Below are 27,258 nucleotides of genomic sequence, written 5' to 3' on the forward strand. Positions count from 1 at the left end.
TCACTCGTGGATTTTCTGAACCCCAAATGCGACAATTTTGTCAATTAACGAAGCCATCAAGATGAAAATGAACCTCATTGCTGAAGATGATTTTGTTCGAAAAATAAGCATCCACTTGTTGTTGTTCCATAATCCATTCAACGAACTCTCTTCGCTGTGTTTGGTCAGTAGGCTTCAGTTCTTGACTCAATTGAACTTTGTTAGCATAAAAATGCAAATCTTTCGTGAGAATACGCTGTACAAAGCTTCTCGAAATGCCCAATTCAAGACCACGGTGCCGAATTGATGTTCCTAGACTCTCAGCAACACTCTCACGAACTGCGTCGATGTTTTCTGTTGAACGACTTGTTGAAGGACGGCCAGAGTGTATAAGATCACTAATTGATCCAGTTTCCTTGAATTTTTTAATTAATCTTTTCACAGTTGATGAAGTTAAATCACTATTCCGACCATATTTTGTACGAAAATTGCGAACTGTAGCTGCCAAACCTTCATTATTTTTAAAATATTGCTGAACAATGAAAATGCGTTGTTCTTTCGTGTAGCGCTCCATTTTTAATAACCCTGAACTGTCATCTTTCACGCTGTCTTTTTTTTTTCTCGTTGGCAACACTTTACTCCACAAATGTCGCTAAATTTAAATCTTATGAATTTTGGGACACCCTTTATATATATACACACATCTCTGGTTGGCTACCGTTGGAGATTGAAGTGCCCACTTAGTCTCCAATAGACCTCATCTATTCCCTATAAGTGAATAAAAGTTGTTAGCTGATTTATTTATTTAGATCCTACTAGTACCAAAGAGAATCATGATATTTTTGGCATATAAAGTTATAGTAAATCCATAACTTCTTGATATTTAAGAAGGAATTGTCAGAGGATATTATATCAAGAAAATATGGTATTCCTCAAATAATTTTTCGTGTTCTTTAATTGAAATTAAATAACACGATCCCAAAGTGAATCCCAAGTATACATCTCATAATTCAACGATAGTAAAGTATTAAGGCAATTGATGTGAAGTCATTAGCCCCTATATACGAGTTGCAATCTCATGAAGTTACTTCATGCACAAACTTTGCTTAAATTGGATATAGGATGAAACCAAGAATATGATTTCTTGTTATCTTTAATCGCTTCCGTATGACGTTCAATGTAATCATACAAAGTTTTGTAGCAGTGGTATCATTGGACTCTACAAGGCCTTAAACAGGTATACAGGGATTTTGATCACCCTGTATATTGGTGGGATTATGCCAAAAGAAACTGATCAGGCAATAGATCTTGGAGTTTTAGTAAATCGGAAGTTGAAGTTCAAGTACCATATAGCAAACATTGTAAATACAGGTCAGAAGATAAATGCAATCTGAAACGTACTTTGAGATGTAAAGATAAGCAAGTCATTTTGGCTGTTTAGAAGGCGTTGAGAAGACCTCTGTTGGACTATTGCGAAGATCTACTTCCGTTGTGATTCTGATACAGTGGAGAGAGTGCTAAGGAGAGTATCTAAAATGATTGTCGAAAACTTATTATGAAGAGAGATTGAGAATTTGTGGACTGTAGGAGAAAGAAGGGTGACGCGATTGAGATTTACAAACCTCTGAAAGAGTCACACAGGATTTCAGTAGATAGAACTTTTAATTTATAGAGGGTGGGGATATTAAGAGAGAGCATCCTTGGAAGCTGAGAACGATTTCAATCCAGAAGGTAGGGGTGGGAGTGAGGGCTAAATTTTCTCTCATAGAGTGGTACGTGATGGGAATGGATTGTCATTAGATGTTGTGTATGCAAGTAGTGTGAATGAATTCATTAGGAATTAAAATAGCTGGTGCGTGGTCTGTCGCCTTCCTCGATTAGTCCCTGACCTCCTGTAGGTCTCTCTTAACAACAACAATAAGAAGAATAATAATATAATTTGGTGTCCTTTAGAAGACCGAAATGCACATGTACTCATATTAGAGGTATTACTAATAAGAGATTAATATGGGGAAAATATTGTTAGGAAACTATAAATAACGGATTTAGCAATAAGTAATGGCGAGTGTAAACTTATTGTATTTATTTTTCCATAATCTAAACATTGATAGAAAGTAATACTGTTTCGTGTACATCAAAGAACGGAGTAATTGCACTGTAATTATTATTATTATTATTATTATTATTATTATTATTATTATTATTATTATTATTATTACGGGCAACTCCAGGGAGTCATTAGACTCATCGAGGGAGGCCCCAAATCATTTTCATCACAACTATTCGACATTCATACAGTATCTATCATACCTCGCCTTAAACTCATTCACTGTCACAGCATCCACCACAGACTCAGGGAGCGCATTCCACTCATTCACTACTCTAAAAGTAAAGAACCCAGCTCTAACACCTTTACTAACCACACTTTTGCCCAGTTTCCATGGATGTCCCCTAGTCCTCCCACAACCAGCCCTGTTCTCAAAAATATCTTCTGAATTAATTTTATAGAAACCCTTCAGTAATTTGAATGTCTCAATCATATCTCCCCTCTTCCGCCTATCAACCAATTTTTGCAACCCACAAATCCTCAACCTGTTCTCATACGGTTCATTCCCATTTAGAGGATTTGCATTAGAGGATTTGAGGGTTTGCATTAGAGAGAGTTTGCAATTAGAGGATTTGCATTATAAATGCAAATCCTCTAATGTCCCTTATTTATTATGTAATAATAAATAATAAAAAATGCTTGTAAATTACAAGCATTTTTATTGATGAAATCGCGCCAGAGTATTACAAGATGTAATACTCTAGCGCGATTTCATCATTTGCTACATATTTCGATATAGGACAGTTACTAACGCTTTGCCTCTTAGTAACTTCAGAGTTAACATGTGCTTACGTTGACATCATGCTTATGGATCAGTAATATTTTGCAAAAGTTCTTGCAAGTTTACTAAATTATAGTAATATCCTAGAGTTATATAATAATTCTTCTAGTTAAAAATGACCTGTTTAACAGAGAAAATGGAAGGGATTCAGTTAGGTGAGTTAATTTTATTTCCGAAGGGCAAAAATATTTACACATATTAAGGATTTGTTGTGTGAATCTTTAAATTAAACAATTAGTAACTCTGTAACCTAATGATAATACTCGGTGAAAGCAAATGAGTGATTTGTCAAAGGAATTAGTATATTCCTTTTCATATTGTAATAATTTATTACTTGCGTATTTTTTAAATCTGTTTTAAAATGCGATTCATTATAAATACGTTCCCGATTGATGTTTAACTGTATTCATCGATTTGCAGATGTGTTTAGCATAGAGTAGTCTGTGATTATTCGAAAAATAACACTTGTCACTTATAATAAGTAACAAGGATAAGGGATATACTACCACTTTTCTGGAGTGCGCAAGGGCATAGGTTGGTATTTATCTTTCATTATAAGAGCCAGGATAGCAAATTGGATTAGCAGTTGAGATTTTCAGAGTTGTGTATGGAAAGCATCATCGTGGAGAAGGAAGGTGACAATGCTGAGTGTTGGATCTTTATTATTCAACCTTTATATCAATGATGTTGTCACTGCACTGCAGGATATATTCGTTCTTTTGCAGAAAATATGTAGCTGGAGAATGTTATTAGTAACAGTGCTGATTTTATTCTTCAGGATTGAATAAGCTTGAAAAGTGAGTAGATAAGTGGGGATGTTGGCTTCACGCATTTTGTGATCTACAGATGAGACACTGCATACTCTATTGGTGGAATTATACTGTATTGGAGGAAGTGCAGAAGGAAAGGGATCTTGGAGTGATAGTTGATAGAAATTCTAAGGGACATATTATGAAGGTGGTGAAGGCAACCCTGCAGATTTCTTCAATATTGAGGACAGTGAGTAATAGAGATAAGAGGGGTGGTTCCATTTTATAAAGCCTTGATGAGATTGCATTTGGATTAATGTTTTCAAATCTGATTTTTAAAATTTGAAGCAGATGAAGTAGGTGCAAAGGCAGATTACAAAAACACTATCAGAAAGAACTATGAAATATTGGTTATGAGGATAGACTTAGGGCATGCAAACTGTGGAGTTTGGTGGATAAAAGGATACTAGGGAGATTTTTTATATGGTAGAATGAAAGGAAGTTGAAGGGGCCATCTCAGGAACTTGCAGAAAGAAGCAGTAAGAAAAGTTATTTGATCACGGAATACATTGCTCGGGAGTGTACAAATGTGGAGAGAGTACAAATGTGTGAATGAGTTTAAGGAATGATATGATACTTCTGTGTTATCAGAGGTAGACCTCTTTCACATGGTCCATGGAGATCTTGAATTATAATAAACTGATTTTTGACAAACAATAAAATATATATTTCCACATCCCATTCAGCAGTAAAAGAAATTCAGTCTATAGATCTTCTTTTGTGCACCATTAACCATAATTATGAAAGTTTATTTTAACAGTATTGATTAAAAGACAGAATGATAAGAAAATAATATTTTCTTATCATATTTCTTATTAGCTGATATTTCTCTGGTATTATATCCAGCATTTTCAGAGCACAAGAATAATTTGTCACAGCACACAAAACAACAATAATTTGGTTTAACAATGGAACTAGTTTTTTAAAAATAATGTAATGGATAGCACAAGGAACTCAAATCGTAATTGGTACCATCTATGTTGGGATTAATTAGGTCTTAAAATGACTGTTTCCCATTTTTTTTTTTTTTTTTTTTTGTGTGTGTGTGGGGGGGGTAAATTTATACAGCTATACTTGTTGAGGTTTGGAGTATGTTAGGAGTCTGTCGATTCCAAAAATAATCTCTCTGACTTATGACTTCTGTGTAGCACTTTTGTTTTCTTCCATATGATCCAAGGCATGGTTAGCTAGATATGACTTACCATAACAATAATGCTGAAAGTATATTTTGATATTCACCAAAGTGGTCAACAGTTCTTCCTGTCTTTCCGTAGTAAGCCAGATCACAAGAACAGGGCACTTCATAAACTCCTGAATGTGATAAAGAACAAAGTTTGTCCTTAGGTGAACAGATGAGAGTTGCCAATTTCACATATAGTTTAAATAACTGATATTTATTAAGTATTTTAGATATCTTTTCAGATGTACCTTAAATGTATGGGATAAGTTTTGCTGTGGTCTTGTGTGATAGGCAGGGGAGGGGATTTATGGGGTGCATTTAGTATTTTTTCTATCCTATGGGGATTGGCTAAGAAAGTGAGTTCAGTAGTGAGAGCATTGCCATTGGAATCACACAGGTGTCCCCTCTGTGAATTAGTGTTTTTAGGATACCATACTGTTGAGCTGGATGATGGTGTGATGTTTATGCAAATATCTCTCTGTGTGTGTGGATTTTCTATAAACTAAAAGATAATGAACTATCAGGAAGCCATGTGATTAGTGTATCTAGGAAGAGCAGACAGTCATTAGCTTCCTGTTCCATTGTGAAGTGGACTTTAGGGTGTTGGCTATTTAAATGCACTCAAAATGTATCCAACATGGCTGGACTGGGTGGCTAAATAGCAAACACATCATCATCATAGTGTAGCCAAATCACTGGTTTGAGAGTGGCTATGAGATCTAATTAATACTTGTTTTCTCTCTTTTTCCAACATGGATGGTGCGAATTATGATTTTAGTTCTTCCTGTTGTTCGTTACAGTTTTTTTAAATTAGTCCCACTGTTATACCAAATTGTTTCATGTGCTGTGAAACTGTTCTTGTGCTCTGAAGGTGCTGGATATAATATTAAAGAAATATCAGCTAATAAGTTAATAAATATTATTTTCTTATTCTGTGTTGTAATAAAATATGTACTGCCAACACATAAGCCTTTCACTTGTTTTAGAATCAAGAAATTATTATTTTCTTATTTGACAAGTTTGCATTTTTTAAGGACTTTTTTATGTATATCACTTATGGAAGAAGGTCAGCACTATTTTTTTCTTAAATATTTACTTGTTTTTATTCCATTTTATTCCATAGAAGCTGGAATTTTCTATCCATCTTTGTTTAACTTTTCCAAAGTTAGTATTTAGATTATTTATCAGAATTTAAAAAACAAAACAAAATAATAAAAAAAAAAAAAATGAGTAATGTTCCCTCTAAGCTGTGAGCATGCACGCCAATGGGGAGAGGGGGGGGGGAAAGACTGCACACACACACACACACACACACACACACACACACACACACACACACAATGTGCACGATTTCATTTCTTTAAGAATTTTTAATCTGCATCATTAATTTCTGAATTACTATATAATATAATAAGCACCTCCGTAGCGCAATTGGAAGAACAACGGTACATTGCGCCCTACGATTGGAACAGGCCTAAGTTCGATTCTCGTCGCGACGGAAGGAATCTTTATGTAGACTTTTTCAATCAAAGGTAGGTTAGCCAATCTCATACAGAGGTAGCAGGGTTTTTTCTCCTGGAAACTCTGGTTTTTCATCCCGCATACAGACAAATCGGCCCTTCAGAACACACACAATTTACAGACAAAAAAATACTAGTTGTGGTGGTGGTGAGCAGTAGATGGCATTGATGGAGATGATTGGTAGAGGTTTGGTTGTATAGTAGGTGTCCTCCCGCGATGAGCCCTCGGACTCCTTGGAGGTGTCAGGAATAATAATAATATACCTATCATATCATAGTATATTCATATGACATGAATTATATGATAAATCATACATTTCACTTATTTTATTTAAAAATGTCTCCAGTGTCTCCACTCTTCTATTACTCTAATCCATTCCAACTTTATATGCTCAGATTAGTTACATTTAGCATGCTGTGTGCAGACAAACTGACACTGATGTCACAAGTATTTAGATTCAGCTGTGTTTAGAGTGTCTGCTGTCTAGACAGTCACTTGAACTTGGGCAGATGATGAAATTATAACATATACTAAATATTAATTGCAATAACTTTAATTAATACTGATATTTTGGCAAGTCCGCATGGTTAGCCTAGTGGCTATATGCTTCATAACCATATGCCTGGGGAAGGAGTGTCCTAGGTTCGATTCTCGTCAATGATGTGAGGAGCTCCCGGATATTCCTCAGCCATAGCCAAGTTAGCTGGTCTTGGGCGTGGGCAGCAGGGATTTTCCCCCAGTTTATCTGGGGTTTTTCATCCTGCAAGCAGGCAAATCAGCCCCGTCAGCACAGAGGCTACAGTCATAGGTTACTTCCAGAAATAAGGAGTAACCAACCTATTTCGTAGGATTTTGGTTCCGAATGCCTGCACAGTAAAAAGTGCATGTGAGCGTAACTTAGGAGTAATTTTGGCAAAGTCAAATTACCATCATCAGGGGCCTGTGTGCACATATTAACAATGATATGTGCACCCAGGCACTAACACTAGGTAAATGAAGTTAAAGAAGGGCAACTGAAGCTGGGCCTATAGTCCTAAATAACATCCCCTAGTGGGCTATATTGGGTTGTCTTGGCTGTTGGGCTAAATTCATCTGAGGATTAGCACTCCTCAAATTTGGGGCAGCTTCATGCATCCAAATTTGTGGAGATATGAAAACTTTCTCCTGACTGAGGCAGATTCCAGGAATATCCACTCATATTTGTATTTTCTGCAGTGGAGTAACATGCTCCTTCTGAGATCTTCAGTCCACTGGCAGACTATCCAATTTAGCTGATTAGTGGACATCATTAGGACTCTATGCCCAACTTCAGTTACTTTTTTTTCAGCCTGATTTACCAAGTGTTAGTGCCTGTGTACCAATATCCATTGTTCTGTATTCCCTGATGATGGCAATTTGACTTGGTTGGAATATCAGGAATATTAAAGTTATTGTAATTAATATTCAGTATGTGCTATAATTTCCTCAAAAATAATATTTATGACATGAGTTATATGATTTATAAACTGCACATATATATATATGTGTGTGTGTGTGTGTGTGAAGCAATAATTTAAATTTCTTATAAAAATATTTAGCATGCAATGTACACGATGTCAAGATAACAAAGATGTCATTAATCTTAGGTATATCATTTAAGACAGTGTTTCCCAAACTGTGGTCCATGGACCCCCGGGGGTCCGTGAGTAATTCAAAGGGGGATCCACAGGATAGTTTATTTTCATTAAACTTATCATGTTGCTCACACCTGTTGTTCACACCTGGCGTAATTGATATTTTCATATTCTTCCGAATATCTCGATTTATAACAGAATTGCATTGTCATAAATGACACATTTAGTGTTGTAAAATTGTAATTTATTACTTCATCTTTATAATATGTAAAATATAAAAAATTTTCATTTCGTATTTTATGGAAGCCACAGTGAATTAACATTCGCTACAGGGGGATCCGCGACATCAAAAAGTTTGGGCACTGATTTAAGGGTTTGTGGCTTGTGACTTTTGTTAATGTGAGCACAGGTTACTGCCCTTATTATTATTATTATTATTATTATTATTATTATTATTATTCAGGAGTCAAAAGACTCATCGAGGGAGGTCCTTCCTAAGACATAAAGTCTGTCAAGACTCATCGAGGGGAGGCCCCCCCCTGAGAAACACAAAGTCTATCATACCACTCTTTAAACTCACTGACCGTTCTCACTCCCGCCACTCCATCAGGCAATGCATTCCACGGCTCAACCACCCTCCACACAAAGAAACCACTCCTTACCGTCTTGCTCACAGTTTCCTTTCGTAACTTCCAGGGATGGCCTCTTGTCATCACTCCTTCCCGCTGTTCAACCAAGCGAAAGAACTCCCCAGTGTCAACCCTGTAACCACCTCTCAACAGCTTAAAAGTCTCAATCATATCACCTCTCCTTCTTCTTCTATCCACCAAACTCTGCAGTCCGCATTCTCTCAGCCGATCCTCATAACTATCCTTGTACAGTCCTGAAACCATCTTTGTCATCCGTCTTTGTATCCTTTCCACAGTTAATTTATCCCCTTCAAATCCTGGGGACCAAATCTGAGAACAATAGTCCAAGTGTGGTCTGATCAGAGACTTATACAACGGAATGATAACCCTCTTATCTCTGCAGGTCAGTGTCCTTCTCATAATAGCAGCAATCCTCTGTGTTACCTTCACCACCTTTGCAATATGTCCCCTAAACTTCAGGTTTCTATCAATCATCAACCCCAGATCTCTTGTCTCCCCTACTTCCTCCAGTATCCTCCCATAGAGTATGCAGCATCCCATCGATGTTTCCCAAACCTCAAGACCTTACACTTTGCTGCGTGAAACTGACACCCCCATTCATTTGCCCATCTATCTAGCTTATTTAAATCCTCTTGCAGGGCTACCACATCTGCACTATTACTAATAATCCTTCCCAGCTTCGCATCATCCCCAAACAACTGAATATCCCCCTGCAATCCACTGGCTATGTCATTGATATAAAGGTTTAACAATGTAGGTCCTATTACTGAGCCCTGTGGGACCCCACTTGTAACCCTCTGCCTCCTTGAAACTGCTCCACCATACACAACTCTCTGATACCTATCAGACAGCCAATCCTGAATCCCGTTGACCAATCTGACATCCAGACTCATGTGCTGCAACTTAAATATCAGCTTATCATGTGGCACCCTGTCAAATGCCTTCGTCAAGTCTAAGAAAATTGCAGTATATGCCTTTCCCTCATCTAACGTTCTTGTAACTTTATTATACAAGGCTAGCATATTGCTAAAACAAGAGCATCCTTTAACAAATCCATGTTGATTCTCACAGATAACATTACCCTCATCTGCCCAATGCTGTATACGGTCCCTCACTACTTTCTCCAAGATCTTAACAACTACTGATGACACACAGACTGGCCTATAATTAGACACTTCCAGTCTGTTACCACCCTTATGTAATGGCACTATCTTACCTTCCTTCCATTCCCTGGGCACCTTCGCCAAAGCCAGACTTTCATTGAAAAGCCACGTTAAAGGCACTGTCAATTCCCTAGCACATTCTCTTAAAACTCGTGGTGAAATACCTTCCAGTCCAACAGCTTTACTGACATCCAGAGTACTCAGTATCTGAAACACACTCTCCTCCTGTACCTCCAGGCCTCGAACCAGTCCTATCCCTCTAGCATTAAAACTGAGGGCTACCACATCTGCACTATACGGTCATGCCGGTCACGTTTCCAGTCTCATCATCGTGCCTGAGACTGGAAACATGCACAAAAAATGTTTTTTTTTTTTTTTTGTGTGCACATGGGTTGGAAGTGAGCTGGGTTAAGTAATAGCTGTATGTTTGCTCGTTATAAATTTCATGTATTCTACTGTTTGAGGAAATGCCATATGCATATTTAGATAAAAATGAAAGTTCCTTTGTGTTGAGGTCTGTAACAATAATTTTTTTTTTTTTTTTGGTTAGTCATTCGAAATGCATCAAAAACTGTACAGTTGAGTCAAATCTGTCTTTTCTGTCAGCACTACATTACATAAATACATTTCCATTTAAAACAAGTTTTAAAAATTGATCATTCATTCTCATTTCTGTAACTTGTTCTTATGAATGAAAGTATACAAACAAAATTCTTATTGAAAGAGTTCAGCATTAAATAATTCTGAATACAAATTATTTTAAAATGATATGGAGGGCTTGGTTGGCCTTGTGGTTAGCGCATCTGCTCTCCAACCAAAAGGTTGCGGGTTTGTTGAGTCTCACTGTGGGCATGGATGTTTGGGATTGTCCGTGAAAATGCCAGTGGTGGTGGTGGGCGATAGATGATATAGTTGTGGTTAGTTGTAGTTGGTGGATTGACTGTTGGAGACAGAGTTGTAGAGTAGGTGCCCTTGATGAGTCTTGGACCCCCTGGAGGTGTCACATAATAATAATAATAATAATTATTATTATTAATATCCGAGATTCATTGTGGGAGATACACACTAGTGCAATGCTCATCCAACTGTGCCGTAAACTGATTCAATGTGTCTGCGTTCACAACACACTCTGGCAATGCATTCCACTCTCCACGCAAAGAGCCTTCTCCTCATTCCTCTGCTCACACCCTCCTTATACAGTTTCCAGCAATGGCCTCTTGTTCTATCCCCACCCCTCCCATTCTGTGAAAAATCTTCTCCATGTCCACCTGATAACCCCTAACTAGCCTATATGTTTCAATGATATCCCCCACCCCACCCTCTTCCTCTTATTCATGAGGCTTTTCAAATTACATTCTCTATCAATATGTCCTCATACTCCACATTCCAAAGACCACTGACTACCTTTATGAATCTTCTTGGGACCCTTTCCAGCATATTCTCATCACCATGAAAACCTGGTAACCCAAATCTAATAATCCATATAATAATAATCCATATGAGGCCTGATCAATGCCTTATACAACAGCATCTTAACCTCTTTATTTCTGCATGTTAGGGTCATCATTGCCATTGTCTGATGTGATACCTTCACAACTTGTGCAGTGTGGCCTCTGAATTTCAGGTCCTTGTCCACCTTCACTCCCAGATCTTTCATCTCCTCTACTTCCTTTAAAGTTTCCCTGCCAAGTATATACTGTGAATCAAATGGCTGCTTACCAAATCTCAAAACCTTACACATTGCACGATCTGCAAACAGCTACATATCACTAGTTAAACCCATCCCAACACCATTAGTGATCTTCCTCTTTTCGGATACTGCAACCCCATATACAACTCTCTGATACCTCGATACAAAATTAATAACGGAAAAAACTCGCATACAAAGATTATTTAATAGTATAATTTTCGCCTGTGTGTCACAGGCATCTTCAGTACATTAAACTCAAATTAAACAATAACTGACAATTCCAAAAAGCGCAACCTAAGTAGCTGGTATAAGATAACTAAAAAGGTCAATAAATTTCCTTAAAAAAAAAAAAAATAAATACAATAAACAGTTAGGAAAGATTAGCTGATTTGTAAAGTACTATCTCCCATAAAGGGGATAGATGTAAGCCATCGGATCTGTTTAAGTTAGGAGAATGAAGTAGAGATTCACATGTTTCTTTATAAAGGCGTTCCATGAGAAACTGACTTTTGTGAAGAACTCTTGTCTTTTTCCAATGAACTCTGTGTCTGGTGAAGATGGCATATTCTGCAAGTCCAGACTTTTCAGGTTTAAAGTATTCAATATAAGATTGGTGTTCTTCTAGCCAAATAGAGGCAGATCTTCCCTTTTGTCCAAAATAAGATAATCCACAAGAGCACAGAATCTTGTAGACACCTGGGTGATTAAGATGTGGAAGCTTGTCCTTAGGAGAAGTGAGAAATGTAGAGATTTTTCTAAACGGTTGAAAGGCAAAAAATATTCAGTGGTTTAAAACTTCTGCTATACGTTCGGGTCTCTTTTTATGCAGATTTAAAGTTATGCAGTGCATAACTTCAAGATACAAGCTCTTTCAACACTTCTGCGCATGTCAACAGAAGGAGAATCCATTCCGATAATAGGGTAATCCAGTGTTTCCCAAACTTTTTCTACACTTCACAAATTTTGAGATTTTCATGGAACACCTTGCTTATTTTGTAATGTATTAATTAATTGTTAATTTAGCTGATTTTTATCATTAATTAATAATTATTTAAACATAAACATCATTAAATTAATTTGTGCTGATTTTCATTGACATATCCTATTCTGATCACCAAAAATTTATAATATTATTACAAGTGAATGCAGACTTTTTCTCCTGTGTGTGTTGATAGTTTTCCCCTCCTTTTGTACATCCTGGAGATCGCTTTGTATGCTGGAGATGGATGAATCACTATCTGTTATGTCACAAACACCTTCAATAAGAGATTTCTTAACACCAAAATTAAACAAAGTCCCTTGTCTCTTATTCATATTAAAATTTAAATCTGTAGGCCTATTACTTTTAAAAAATCATGACACTATGGTTTCGAAACAAGCACTTTCACCCTACAATACGAACTTGTGAAGAAAGTAGTCAGTATTACTAGATCTGAGAACCGGATACAGACTACCTTGATCTTCAATTCAGTGGAAAAATTTTCTTTATACTTTCTTGATGATTGGTCACTAACATTTGCAACACAGATGTTATTTCGTTCAGTTTTGAGAACAGAGGATACGCCGCCCATTGTCGTAATTGGCTTGCAGGCAATTTTTACAACCGGTCATAAACAGTGGTATTCCCTTTCCCCAAATGTTGAAAGGTTTCGATGTGTGAAAATTAACGATAATTCATGAATACTTCAATGTTTAAAAATACACGGTTTGGTCGCTAACATTTGCTACACATATGTTATTTAGATGTTCTAGGTCTGAGCTTTTCGACATATTCACAAATATTATTCTCCTCAGCATATTTCCACTATAAAATATTTATTCATGAAAAATTCCAGGAGAAGTTCTCCTGGAATTTGTCATTTTAGAAAACTAAAATGACAAATTCCAGGAGAACTTCTCACGGAATACTTATTCATCTTCTGCAGAACACAGTTTGAGAAATCCTGGGGTAATCAATCCGTATTGTGGGATGAGTTGTTTATTATTACATGGCAGAAAATTAACTTCTCTTTTATGATCATTGTAGTTTTTAAAGTGGTAACTATTTTGCGTAATGTTTGTGGTAACGTTTGGAAAAAAATTTCTATTTTGGACTGATTAAATCATGTTGCATCCTATCTCTGAAATAAGACCACAAACTTTTAATGTCTGCTGAAAAGCAGCTTGGCCTGGATGTGTTGCAAACAGTGCAACCATGCAAACATCTACATTATCAGCTGAAATCATTACTTTGGCACATGAAATTGGTGGAGAAGGTTTTGATACATTTAGATTGATGTAGACGAATTGCTTGTGGATAATGCCTTAAGTGACGATGATATTATTGGATATCGATTAACTTTAGATATCATTGAAGATCTAGAAAATGATAGTGAAGCAGAAGAAAAACCTGTCCCCCCTCACTGCAAATATAATTCGAGAAGGTCTCGAACTGAATAAATTGGAAAATCATTTTCTTGTTAATGACGCACATGAGCTGAAGAACTGTATGTCTGGATATCGCGAGTTGTATAAAAAATGAGGCGAATCATTATCGCAAAGTTTAATCACTGATTACATTGTCAGAAGAAAAAAATCAGCTCAGAACGAGGGTGAAGCTAATTCTGATTGTGAAGAACCATTACCTTTACCATACAGATCTGATGCACTGACTATCTCTTCTGGTGATGGAAGTGATTTTGGACCAGTTTTCAAATTATGTCAAATTATTGAAAAGTAACACTTTTCAATAAAATTAAATGAATAAAGCTTTAAAACAAACTTCCTGAATTTTCATAAACTTTTTTTATGCAATTTTAGGTTTATTTTAATTCATTGCTTCGGTTTTATGCAGTTTTAGAAAATTATGGAACGTATCCCTAATTTTTGAACGTAAGGTAGGCCTTTATTGTGCGATTTTTTATATGCTGTTTTCTGTGGAACATATCTACCGCATAAAAAGAGACCCGACTGTAGCTTTTTATTCATAATGTAGTACAGTAATCCACCACAGTGGTTACATTGGCACACACTGAAATATTTTTCCTACAATACTACATATTGATTGTCTCATCATAAAATTTACTTTGTGACCATTGCTTTGCTCAAGTGATAAAAATATCTTTTCTGAATCAGCTAAAATAATCAATTACCTTTCCAGCAGTTTGTTTTTGATTTACTGTGAGGTTGTGTTTCTGAACTGATGCATGCCATTTTCTTTACGTTCAACATAAGGCTAATTATAGAAGAAAGCACTTTGGTAATTGTTATCTGCATTCTTTGAAGTATGAAGCTCAGTGAGATCCATATGTGCAGACTTTATTGTGTTGTTGTTATTATTTGCTTGCAAACTGATGTACAAGCGCATTACTATCACTCAGACTTGTCCAGTATTCCAGAGAAGGATCTAGAAAACAGGACTTTGTTTTCATAACACAAGTAGTTGTGAATTATTCTGTTATCTTCCGACCCCCCCCAAAAGTTTTTTTTGTGGAATATATTTGTGTGTGAGATTACATCCAACTAGTTTGTTCTGCTATGCGAAAAAATCTTCCCAATGTCAATCCTGTAAATACCTCTTGAAAGTTTAAATGCCTCAATCATGTCATTCCTTTTTTTTTTCTTCACCTAATGTTGAAGTTTTCATTCTCTGTCTGTTTTCATAACTAACATTGTAGAGTCTTGATATAATTTGTTATCCACCTCTGTACCTTGTACAAGGTTAATTTATCCTCTTCAAATCCCAGTGATCAGATCTGAGCACAATAATTCAGATGTGGCCTGATCAAGGCTTTAGCCTTGATCAGGCCACATCTGAATTATTGTGCTCAATTCCAAGGTATAAAGACCTTATCAAGGCTAAAGCCTTGATCAGGTCTTTATACCTTGGAATCACCCCTCATTTATCTCCCAGTTGTTAAGTCCTTATATTGCAGTAGTCTGCTGAGTTATATTCACCACCTTTTGCAATGAACTTCAAATTTTTGTTGACTGTCATCCCCTTTCCTCTTCCACTTCCTCAAGCATTGATCCACCATTAGAGTATGCAGCTGTCTATTTGTGGGTCTTAAATTTCAAGACCTTGCATTCAGTTGAATTAAATTGATATCTTCATTTATTTTCCCATCTGTTCAACTTATTTAAATCCTTCTGAAGGGCTATCACATCAGCTTTATTACTAATCACCATAGTAGTATCCTATGACTAGCATGAGCTGCATGCTGAAACGGCTAAATCTGAACTTGAATTTTTAATGCTAGATTGAGAGTTAAATCATTCCAGAAATTCTGTTCAAGGACCAACACAGAGTTTTTTCAAGCCACTTAAGGCCTCTATTGAGCAAGATCTCACACCAGGCAAAGGAATTCATCTCCTACCTAAGATAGTCACAAACATCTATTCTCATAGTAGGATTTGAAACAATGACTTATTGGTTGGATAACAACATCAGTGCCTGTGACAATATGTATGCTGGAGCATACGGTTAAAACTTATAACTAAAGTAAGGTAGGTTACAAAGGCATGTAACCTACCTTATATATAACCTTATATATAACCTAACTTGATGAGCACCTGTAGGGTCACCATATCAGGCTTATCTTTAAGAGAGGACAGCAGCTGGTGCTTTCTTCGATGGTTTGAAGGTGGTAATGAGCTGCAACATCCTGATCTTCCTTGCATCATGTTCTGTTGCACATCTCACATATACAATAGGGATCCTATGGATTGCATCTTGATTTGGATGCAGAAAGAACTGGTCAGTTTTTGAGTTGCTTTTGAACTGTTGCTATTTAATGGCATTGTTTTCTTGTTCTAGATATGCTTCAGAGGAGCATATTTTAGTGAACTATTGTTAACAGAGACTTGATCACACGTTGTTAGAATGGTTAATGGGTAGAAGTCTCTCTCTCTCACACACGCGCGCGACTTGAATGCTTCTACTGTCTCCACAGTCCGACTCTGGTAATAACCTCTTATCACTTATGTCTTGATACCCCCCAACTTTCTATCAATTAGATTTTGCAATTTGCATTCCCTCAATCTGCCTTCATGCTCTACATTCTAGAGACCAGAAATTATCTTAGTCAATCATCTCTGAACCTGTCCCAGCATCCTTTCATCATTTTGAAAACCTGATGACAGATATGCACACCACTATCCATATGCCATCTGATTAAAAGCCTTATACAACAGAATCATAACATCCTTACTCATACATGTCGGTGTTCTCTGCATCATTCCCATAATGCACTGTGCTGTCCTCACAATATTAGAAAAGGTCCCTGAAATTTCAGGTCCTTAACTATCAACAACCCCAGATTCCTCATCTCCTCCACCTCCTTTAAGATATCCCCCAGTGTTATACTCTACATCCCATCTGTGCTTCCCAAACTTTAAAACCTGACAGTTTTCTATGTTGAACTGGAAGCCCCATTCATTTGCCCATTCAGAAAAAGGTTATTCATTCTCCTTTGTAAGGCTGCAACATCCATTGAACTCCTCATAGTCTTCCTAACTTTGCCATGGCAGAGGTGGCATATATGTGGAATTACAGGGCTTACCAGCCCTGTAATTCCACATATACCCCACCTCTGAATTGAAACTTTCACATATTTAGCCACTTTCCATGTCAAGGCCATATGATTACTCTGGCCATGGTGGCATGAGCATCTTGCTTATAGACAATTTCTCTGATGAAATTACCGATCTAACACTCTTAAATTATCCTTTCAGAATTTTTACCTTCCTCCTCCAGGATATTGCTCTCCCCAATTACTTATATCATTATGATATAAGTAATTGGGGAGATTTATTACTTATTACTTATATCTTTATTATACTTTACTTTACTTATCTTTTGATTTCTATGTTTCTAAATAGCAACATGTTACCAACTTACTGAGTGCATAGTGGTGGTTTGGGATGGTGAGTGGAAAATTTTTTCTTCTAATGCTTCAAACAATTTTTCAAAGTAGGACATAATTAGACTGTCCACGGTGGTTCCTTCAACATGTTTCTAAAGGTTATTCATCCATGTTACTGTTTTTGGCTGAATGGATTAATTTCGCTCTTCATTCCATAGGTTTTGGGATTCTAATCTCACTGTAGGCATTGGCAAATCAGTCTTAAAGTCTTAAATTATTCTTTCAGAATTTTTACAAGATCATTCTCTAGTGTACAAAATTATGCATGAAGAAAGAGAGAAAAATATAGGACATTACTTGCCCTCAGTCTGGCACACAGCATACTGACTCCTGTGTATATTATCAGCAGAGACTTTATTCGTGACATGACCCAGAAGAAACATGTGCCTAATATCAACAGTTATGGCTTCAGAAACCAAAATGGAAGTGGTAAATTAGGTAGTATATTCTGTGAAGATTTTTCAGCCGAAGATTTTACCGGTTTCGACCTTTATTGAGGTCTCGTCAGTGGGAGCCAGGCCCAGTAGTTGAGATACAAAGGCAGAAGCAATGAGAGGTCATCCAAACCTATAGGAGTTGCCAAAAGGTGTACAACCTTATTATTAAATTACTCCGGATTCAGAGAACAATGTTGAAAGTTTGTTTTTCACTTGGTTAGACTCTAATAAGTTTAGTTTAATCCTTTATCCAAGTGTGAGCAAACAAAATTTGTACCTGAAAGTATCTCCAGGACTGAGCTAAGGCGGTGCAACTCGTGGCAAAGGTGGTGAAAGCTCTCATCTCTCCTATCTCAGTATCTCCTATAATGCAAAGCACATCTCCTTGCGGATATGTGTAATGCTATGCATTAAGGCAAGGGCCACTACTACCCATACCAGTTTCGACCTTTATTGAGGTCTCTCATTGCTTCTGCCTTGGTGTCTCCACTACTGGGCCTGGCTCCCACTGACATATCCGCAGGGAGATGTGCTTTGCATTATGGGAGATACTGAGATAGGAGTGATGATAGCTTTCTCCACCTTTGCCACGAGTTGCCTTGGTGTTGCACCACTTTAGCTCAGTTCTGAAGATATTTTCAGACGCAAACTTTGTTTGCTCACCCTTGGATAAAGGAGTAAACTAAACTTATTATAGTCTAACCAAGTGAAAAATAAACTCTCAGGAATATATATATTCCTGAGAGTTTATATATATTTATATATATTCCTCAAATATATATCAGGAATTTGACGATGATGAATCTAGAGATAAACTTCCCTGTAACGTTATTTATTTTTATAAACAAATTTCTTCTTCTACCCATAATGTTGCTTTCTTCACTTTCCTTGTACTTTTTGTTTAGATGTTTTTCCTAGCCTCTCTTTGGAAATCTGCCCTCAGTTATTTAACGTTTTGTTTCTCTGATGTTAAATTTTTCTTCTTTCCTCTGCTATTTGAATAGCTTCTGTTGCTTTATTTAGTCTTCTTTGCTGCTTTTATGACTGTATATTTTGTTTCTTCTCATAGTTCTTCTAATTCTCTTCTTGTCCTTTCACTTTTTTAATTTCTTTCCAACTTCTACCTTAATGCTTCATTTATAGGATTTAAATCAAATCTTATACTGTCCTTTTGTTTCTTCTTAGCCTTTAATTTCAATTTAACTCTTCAGCTATCAATAATTCATGATCTGTCCCACAGTCTATACCAGGTAGTGTTTTTGCTGCTTGGATAGTACTCTTTCCTTCTGCTGGCAACAATATAATCTGATTTCTGTATTCTCCATTAGATGAAGTCCATGTGCACAATCTTCTTTTATGTTGTTGGAAGCAGATTTGCAATAAAGCAAGTGTTCTCAACACAAAACTCCATCTTTTCTCTTGCTTCATTCTTCAGAGAATGAAGTATAAGAATATAATATTTCATAATTAAGCTGATCTGGTGGGCTGTGTGTGTGTACAGTATCTTCATTTCTAAACTTGAGGCTCAAATTATACAATATCATGGATATGAGTAAATATCTTTCTAAGACAAATGATGTTTCTCACTTTTGTGAGGTCACCATCCTGCTTATTTAGATACATTTTTAAGATTGTTTGAAAAAGTTCTGTTTAGCCTTTATTATTAGGATTCTCAAATTATCTAACTGTAATGGAGGAATGATGTAGCCTACCCAGCAGAATATTACTCATGAAATAACTGTACTGGAGGCAAAGACAGAAATGTAACATTTAATTGGAATTTCCTCTTTGTATCTGTGATACTAATGTGCTAATTACATATGCAGCCTTTTTTTTAGGTAATAATGCATTTCATTTCTCCCCCTGAGAAATTTATTAATAGCAAATAATTCCATAGAAATTTACTGTTTTATTTTATTTTATTTTTTGAATCAAACATTTCTTGTTTCCTTTTGTCCATATACTATAAGCTTTCATTCTTTCATTTTTATATCATCTATACACATAAAAGATTAAAAAACATGTATGTCGCTTCACTGTGTGTGTGTGTGTGTGTGTGTGTGTGTGTGTGTGTGTGTGTGTGTGTGTGTGTGTGTGTGTGTGTGTGTGTGTGTGTGTGTGTGTGTGAGGGGGGGGGAAACTAGAGATTAAGTAAAAAATAGAAATCTATTGATGTGTTTCTTGGACACCAGGAGGTTGTAGTCTTTGGGGAAGAGAACTGTGAGGAAGGCTTTTCCAAAGAACAAAGGTAGATGGAATGAAAAAGGAATAGAAGTTGGTTGGGTAGGTTTGGTGTGATGTTCACCAGCAGCAGCAGAACTTGTTTTTATAGGTTTAAAGGAAAATGGAAGAATGAAGCATTCTTGTTCAGCAGAATATTCCATGAAAATACCTGTAGCTGACACATGAGATTGAAACAGAATATTTAATTAGAATCGATAAAAATATTCCTCTCTGCACACAGATGCATTGTAGGAACAGAAATAGTGCAACTTTCACAACAGATCAAAGTAAACAAAGGGATAAAAACTTAAATCATTTGAAGACTCATCTGAGTTACATTTTTTCTATTTATTCAGCCTGATTAATTGATTATCCACATTGTGTGTGTGTATTGTCTTTGCACAAATTCATTACTCTTGAATGTTCTAGACATGGTTATGAATGAAATTATATGATTTTTTAAATAAATTTTATTTGGTTTAGTTATTTTTTTTTTCTAGAATAAATCATCAAGTCTTTCTGTGCCTACTGGCACATAAGGCTACTTCTAGAATAAATAGTTGTGGTCAAATACAGATTTATTTACATTAAATATGAAATTATGAAATTACCTTTTAAGTGATATTGTTTGTTTTTATTAGGAGAAGTATATATCTCAGATTTAGAAGGAAGTGATGAAATAGGTGATGGCACTGAAAAGAAGCCTTTCAAAACAATATTACAGGTATTTTCTTATCTTTGGCTAAATCTAGTGTAGTTATGTTGTGTTGAAATTTAATTGTAATTTAATTTAACTGTAAAATGTTATACAAAGAATTCTGCAGTGATGAGAAGGTGGGATAACAAAGTAAGACAGTCAGATAACTTTATACGATAGTTTCACTTTATAAAATATTGACCAGAAGAATATCTCCATACTATGCACACATTCAATTCTCTTAATTTCTCCTGAAATTAAGAAACACCAGTCAGATTCCTGAGAGTATTAATTAATACAACTGAATAAAATAACAATAAAATGCCATCAGAAGGTTGAATGTGAAAACAATGAGGTCCATAATCATAAGTTGTGACACACCTGCTAGGAATCAGTAGTGTATCAAAGCGTATTTCCTTTTGGTGGTACTGGCAAGCAGCATTGTTAGCAGTCATTAACATTTTGCTGTGTGTAGAAAGTTTTTTCATTTGGTCATAAATTAAACATGCCAAGAAATTATATTCTTGTTTAATCCTTTATTCATATAACTAAACAGCTACCTCTAATTCAGAGTATTTTAATAATAAGGTCTTACACCTTTTTACTACTTGTATATGGGATATATACAGGATTTCAAACCTGTAATGGGGATATACCACTTTGAATGACAATAAAAGGTAAATAGCGATAGATGAACAATTTTTATTATTACTGTGCAAATGTAGCATAACACTTGAAGTTTCAACACAGACAGTTAACCCTTTAACTACTACAGTCGAGTTAACTGGAGCGTGAAAAAAAATGGCGACCTTGCTATGATCGAGTTAACTCGATCGATGAAAAATCGATTTAACTAGATATTTCATCCTGCATACAGACAAATCAGCCCTACAGAACACATGCAATTTACAGACAAAAAATAGTAGTTGTGGTGGAGGGTGGTAGATGGCGTTAATGTGAATGATTGATAGTAGAGGTTCGTGTGAGACTGAGAGTTGTACAGTAGGTGTCCTCCCGCAATGAGTCTCCGGACTCCTTGGAGGTGGAGGTGTCACGAATAATAATATGCAGCATGAGGCATAAACCACGTGACTGCAGGGATTTCCGTGATGTCACAATATGGCGTTTACCAGTAAATATCCGTGTTATCTTACTGATGATCAAATTGATGAATTGTTAACAACAAATGAGTCAGGAGAAGAATTGTCCGAGTTAAGTGAATTGTGTACTTCAGATGAAGAAGATCCTGGTGATTCTACATAAATTAATGTGTGTCATAATGCAAATTTTATAAACCACTATTATTGCTATTTTTGTGAGTGAACAAGTGTATATCAAGAATGTATGATGCTGTCCGGACTTCTTACTTCAGTAAGAATTTTAATTGATTTTATATATAAATTTTTTGCAAAATTAATTCAGCACATGGGACAATGTCAGTAGAATATAAAATCAGCAGTTAAAGGGTTAAAGTTCAACATAACTGCCTCCAGTAATTCTACAGATGAGACGTCTGTAATCAGTTTTCTTCTACACACGGCAGAGCATATCTGGTGTAACTTCTGCAATGGGAGCAGTAATTCTGGAATGCAGCTCATCCAAATTGTCTAGTAGTGGTGCTATAAACACAATCTTTCTCAAAACCCCACAAGAAAAAATCTAGCAATGTAAGGTTGGGAGAACGCAGTGGTCATGCTACGGCACCCCTCTACCCATCCATCTGCCTGGAAAATGGGTGTTGAGGTACGACCTTGCATCTGTCACGTAATGAGGAGGTGCTCCATCTTGCTGGAAATGTAAGTGTCCATCGTGATCATAGTCATCTAATTGTGGTATTAGGTACCTTTGTGGCATGTTCAGATACAATAATAGACTGAAAAAAAAGAAGGTTCCATACAGTTTTTTCTTACTGATGGCACAGATAATGTTAGCCTTTTGGGAGTGCTGTGAACATGTTCTACAATGGCGTGTGGATTTTTGCTTCCCTAAATTCTGCAGTTGTGAGTGTTTACTTGCTGACATGCATGAAAAAGTGCACTCATCACTGAAAACGATCTTGTCCAAAGAAGTCCTTATTTTTTCTATACTGCTGAACATTTCCATACAAAAATCCTGGTGTATCTTCTTATAGTCTTTCTTCAAATGCTGTATGAGGGTAAATTTGCAGGGCTTAAACGTAGACACTGTTGTAAAACACGCCACACAGTCATGTGTGGAATTCAAATTTGACAAAATGCTTGTCTGGTTGACTTTCCAGGGCTTCTCCTGAAACTTTCCTGAACTTCTTTCACAACAGCATCGGCAGCACATAACCTTCCCGTTGACCTTGAATGATGCACAGAACAGCCTGTTTCCACAGAAATCTTGAGCCATGCCACACTATCATACTTAAGAATAAGTATGATAGTATGATAATATATATTTATCTATCATCAAGGATCATGCTACATTGTATCAATGTTTTCAGGTGCGATTGCTGTGGAAGGTCTTCCTGACTTGGGCATCTATTGTCTCAGGATACTTAGTTTTAAAATTGCCCACCCATTTGCCAACTGTTGGATATGCTGGGGCACAGTTCCTTAAAGTCTCACACAAAGTTTGGTGAATCTCAGCTGTAGACTTTATTTTTGCAGCATGAAAAACTTGATGATGGCCTGCGCCTCTGTGTCTTTGAATTTCTTCAAAACCTCTGACATGTCTTCTTATATGTCCTAAAAGAAAAAAGAACTAATTATTACAATTTATGAACCATGGGGGTTAAATGGTTTGAAGATATGTTATTTCTTGTGGTTTTATCAGTTGCTTTGATATTACTATATTATTATGCTACGCCTCCAAGGAGTTCAAAGACTTATCATGGAAGGGCACCTACTCTACAACTCTCCATCTCCACCACTCAGATCCACCAACTACATCATCTACACCAATGCCATCTACTGCCCACCACCACTAGTATTTCCACAGGCAATCACAAACATCCATGCCTATAGTGGGATTCGAATCCACAGCCTTTTGGCTGGAGAGCGGATGTGCTAAGCACTTGGCCAACCAGCTATTCTAGGTGTTTATCAGAACTTTTCATGGATTTGCAATTTGTATAAAGTTAGAGGCTGTTTTGAGTTAAAGTAATGCTTCAAGTGAAAAACAAAACCTGATTTTTTGGAGGTAATATTTGTAATATGTTTGTGCTAAGAGAGATTTGAAGTTATTGTTATTCCAAGAGGATCTCATCATACATAGGGATTTGGGTGTTTTCAAAAGTAATCCTGGACAAGAAGGTTCTTTTTTTTATGGGAAATAAGCACAGCTGTGCTTTGCTACCATTGAAAATGACAAGATTATCCAAGCTCTGTTATTGAATGTTTTGGAGATCTGAATTTAAGGTGGTAGTGATTAAAGCTCTGGAGATTGTGCTGAAAAGGAGGAATACAGTGTGCTGTCTGCAGCAAAACTATGTATTGAGTAGGTAGTCTGCTGTGGTAGATGATTTTTATATAGAAGGAATAGCATGAGTGAGAGAACAATCTTGTGAGACCTCTGCATTGGTTGTATACTTAGAAGATAAGGAATCATCCACCATGACCCATTGTGAGCATCCAGTGAGAAAGAAAGTCTAAATGCAAAAGTTAGGGAGAAGATCAAATGATGGGAGCTTGTTTAATAGTGCCAGACCTAATCAGAAGCCTTGGAAATATCAAGGGCAGCCACTTGATACTCGGCAAACTTTTGATATTTAGCTGGATATGGGTGACATAAGTGAGTAGATCATCTGTAGACCAACAGTAATGGAATCCATACTGGCTGGCAGTCATTTATTAGCTTCAGGTTAGTATAGCAGTTGAGTGTTGATAGTTCTTTCCATTACTGTGGAAGGAACTGGGGTAAGAGTTGCCACATATCTCTTCTTCCAGTGGAATAAGCATGTGTAAAAAAAAACAACATACAATGGGAGTGAACTGTATAGAGCACAGATCTGTAGGACAATCAAAGGAGTGCCAGTCATGGCTAGGAGACTTTTTTTTTCCTTTTTTGGTTTCCAATTGGAGAAAAATTTTCCCAGTCTCTTTCTGGCAAAAGGACACACTGGAAATTGATTGTAGAGTGCTTTCATGTTGGAGGCTTAATGGATTGTGTGCAGCACTCAGAAAGGATTAAAACAGAATTTAAAACTTCCTATATTTCGTCACGGTCACTGAGACATCTTCGGGGATTACAAAAAAACTAATGTAACATAAACACAAATACCACACGATACTAAGCCCAACCATGTGGGTGACTCTAAAGTCCTAACTAGGTGGAGCAGTCTCTAAGAGCAGTTGTAGGTGGCCTGGAATGTAAGGTGGGTTCTCTGATAAGTGTTTCCCAAATCTTAGGAAGCTTAATGCAACCATATTTATTAAGATTTGGTTGATTTCTGAGAGCTGCTGCTGATTTTAAAAATAGTCTCTTTTTTTGAATTTGCTGTGGTGGAGCATGGTGGTTTTTTTTCCATGAGATCCTGTGGGTTGTATCCAAGACATGATCAGCCAGGCCTGACTGACCATAGTCATGGTTGCAGATGTATGACTTGTGTTCCTTCGGGTGGATGGTTGCTGATCTGCCTGTCTGTCCAAAGTACACCAGCTTACAGGAACAGGGTACTTTATCAACTCCAGGCACTGAGAGAGAGAAAGAGAGAGGAGGGAGCTGATCTTTTGTAGAACGGATAAGGGTAGCAAGTTTGCGGTGGGGCTTAAATGCTGTGTGTAGGTTGTACTTTTTTAAAATCTTGGCTATTTTTTCCGATGTGCCACGGATGTAGGGTATGATGATGGCATTTCTAAACTCTTTCTGAAGAGAAGACTGGGGAATGGAGGAGGAACTGATTATTTTTTTATACTGTGATCGCTGTAGCCATTGGAGAGGAAAGTGTTGTGTATGTGGTCAAGCTCAGTTGTAAGGACAGTTCCACTGGAACAAAGATTGTGTGCTCTCTTGGTTAGAGTTTTAATAATGCCATATTGTTGAGTGGGGTGGTGGTGGGAGAGTTTGTGAATGTATCTGGCTGTGTGCATAGGTGTTCTATATTCAGTGAAGGAAAGTGTACTGTTAGGAAGGCGTGTAACTAAGGTGTGTAGGAATGGTAAACAATTCTTTTCCTTTTCCATCATAAACTGGATTCTTGGATGTAGGCTGTTGAGATGACTGAGGAAGGAGTCTAATGTGTCTGGCCATGAGGCCAAATAGAGAACACATCATCTACATATCTTAGCGAGATAGAGGGGCTGAGTCTATGGCTCGTTTTTCAGAATCTTCCATATACAAATTGGCAAGAGGGGGGAACCCATGGCGGTTCCCTCTATCTGCTTGTAAATTTTGTTCTTCCAAGAAAAATAACCAGAATTGATGGTTAAGGAAAAGAGATCTAAGATGTCAGAAGGAAAAACATTTTATAAGAGTGTTAAGGTATCATTTAAGGGAATATTGGTAAACAATGAGGAGATGTCAAAGCTTACCAACATGTCTGTGTTATTTAAGGTTAGATTTTCTATTAGGGTTTTAAAATGGGTAGAGTTTTTTTATATAGGATGTGGAAAGTCCAGTGAGGGGGTGGTGGGATCAGAGAGTTGGCCAGCTGTTTGAACAGCTTGTAGTAAGGCACGTTAGTGGCACATCTACTATAGGTCTTAGTGGGAAATTGGGTTTGTGGATTTTTAGTAAACCGTATATTCGGGGGGGGGGGGGGAACAGAAAGGATAAAGTTTTTTCATAATGTCAGGAAGATACTTTTTTAAGTAAGTTTTTTAACTTGTGTTTTTATGGGGTTGTGTTGTAGTGGGATGTAGATAGAGTGATCTCGGAGAATAATCTCCATTTTTTGATTGTATTCCGTGGTATTAAGAGTGACTGTGGCATTGCCCTTATCCGCTCTGGTGATACTTTTTTCTTTCCGTAATTTCATGAGAGCAGTGTGTTGGCTGGACGATAAATTAGTTTTTGGAGGCGAAGACTGGGCGAGGATGTTGGCGACATCAAGTCTGATGTTATTTGCTATCTCCGGCGCTAAGTGACAGATCCCACGTTCGATATTATACATTACATCAAGCACCGGCGCTTCTTTCTTTGTGACTGCGAAATTGTGCCCGAGGCTTAGGGCACTGATGGCATTGTTGTTGAACCTTTTGGAAGATAGATTAACTACTGTCTGGAGCGGTTGAATTTGTGGTTGCGGTTTGGATTTACACGGATTGTTATATTTTTTTATATGTTTATTTTTTATTTTGGATACGACCTACAGGATCTAGTGGGAAAAAAACCACCATGCTCCACCACAGCAAATTCAAAAAAGAGAGTATTTTTAGAATCTGCAGTAGCTCTCAGAAATCAACCAAATCTTAATAAATATGGTTGCATTAAACTTCCTAAGATTTGGGAAACACTTATCATCAGAGATCCCACCTTACATTCCAGGCCACCTACAACCGCCCTTAGAGGGTGCTTCACCTAGTTAGGAGTCACCCACGTG

At 36.9% G+C, this 27,258-nt stretch overlaps 1 protein-coding gene across 1 annotated transcript in view; it reads left to right on the top strand.

The window, feature by feature from the left end:
* The first annotated feature begins 2,822 nt into the window (after positions 1 to 2,822).
* AsnRS (asparagine--tRNA ligase) overlaps positions 2,823 to 27,258 on the top strand; it is a 285,820-nt gene continuing 261,384 nt past the window's right edge. Inside the window, exons 1-2 of the mRNA XM_090406589.1 lie at positions 2,823 to 3,022; positions 20,698 to 20,780. Of these exons, the coding sequence (XP_090262715.1) occupies positions 2,983 to 3,022; positions 20,698 to 20,780 (123 nt within the window). The 5' untranslated portion in view covers positions 2,823 to 2,982. The remainder of the gene's footprint in view (positions 3,023 to 20,697; positions 20,781 to 27,258) is intronic.

The sequence above is a fragment of the Typopeltis vanoorti genome, chromosome 16, assembly GCF_054136105.1.
Source record: "Typopeltis vanoorti isolate ZY-2024b chromosome 16, IOZ_Tvanoo_1.0, whole genome shotgun sequence".
In the NCBI taxonomy this organism is placed as follows: Eukaryota; Metazoa; Arthropoda; class Arachnida; order Uropygi; family Thelyphonidae; genus Typopeltis; species Typopeltis vanoorti.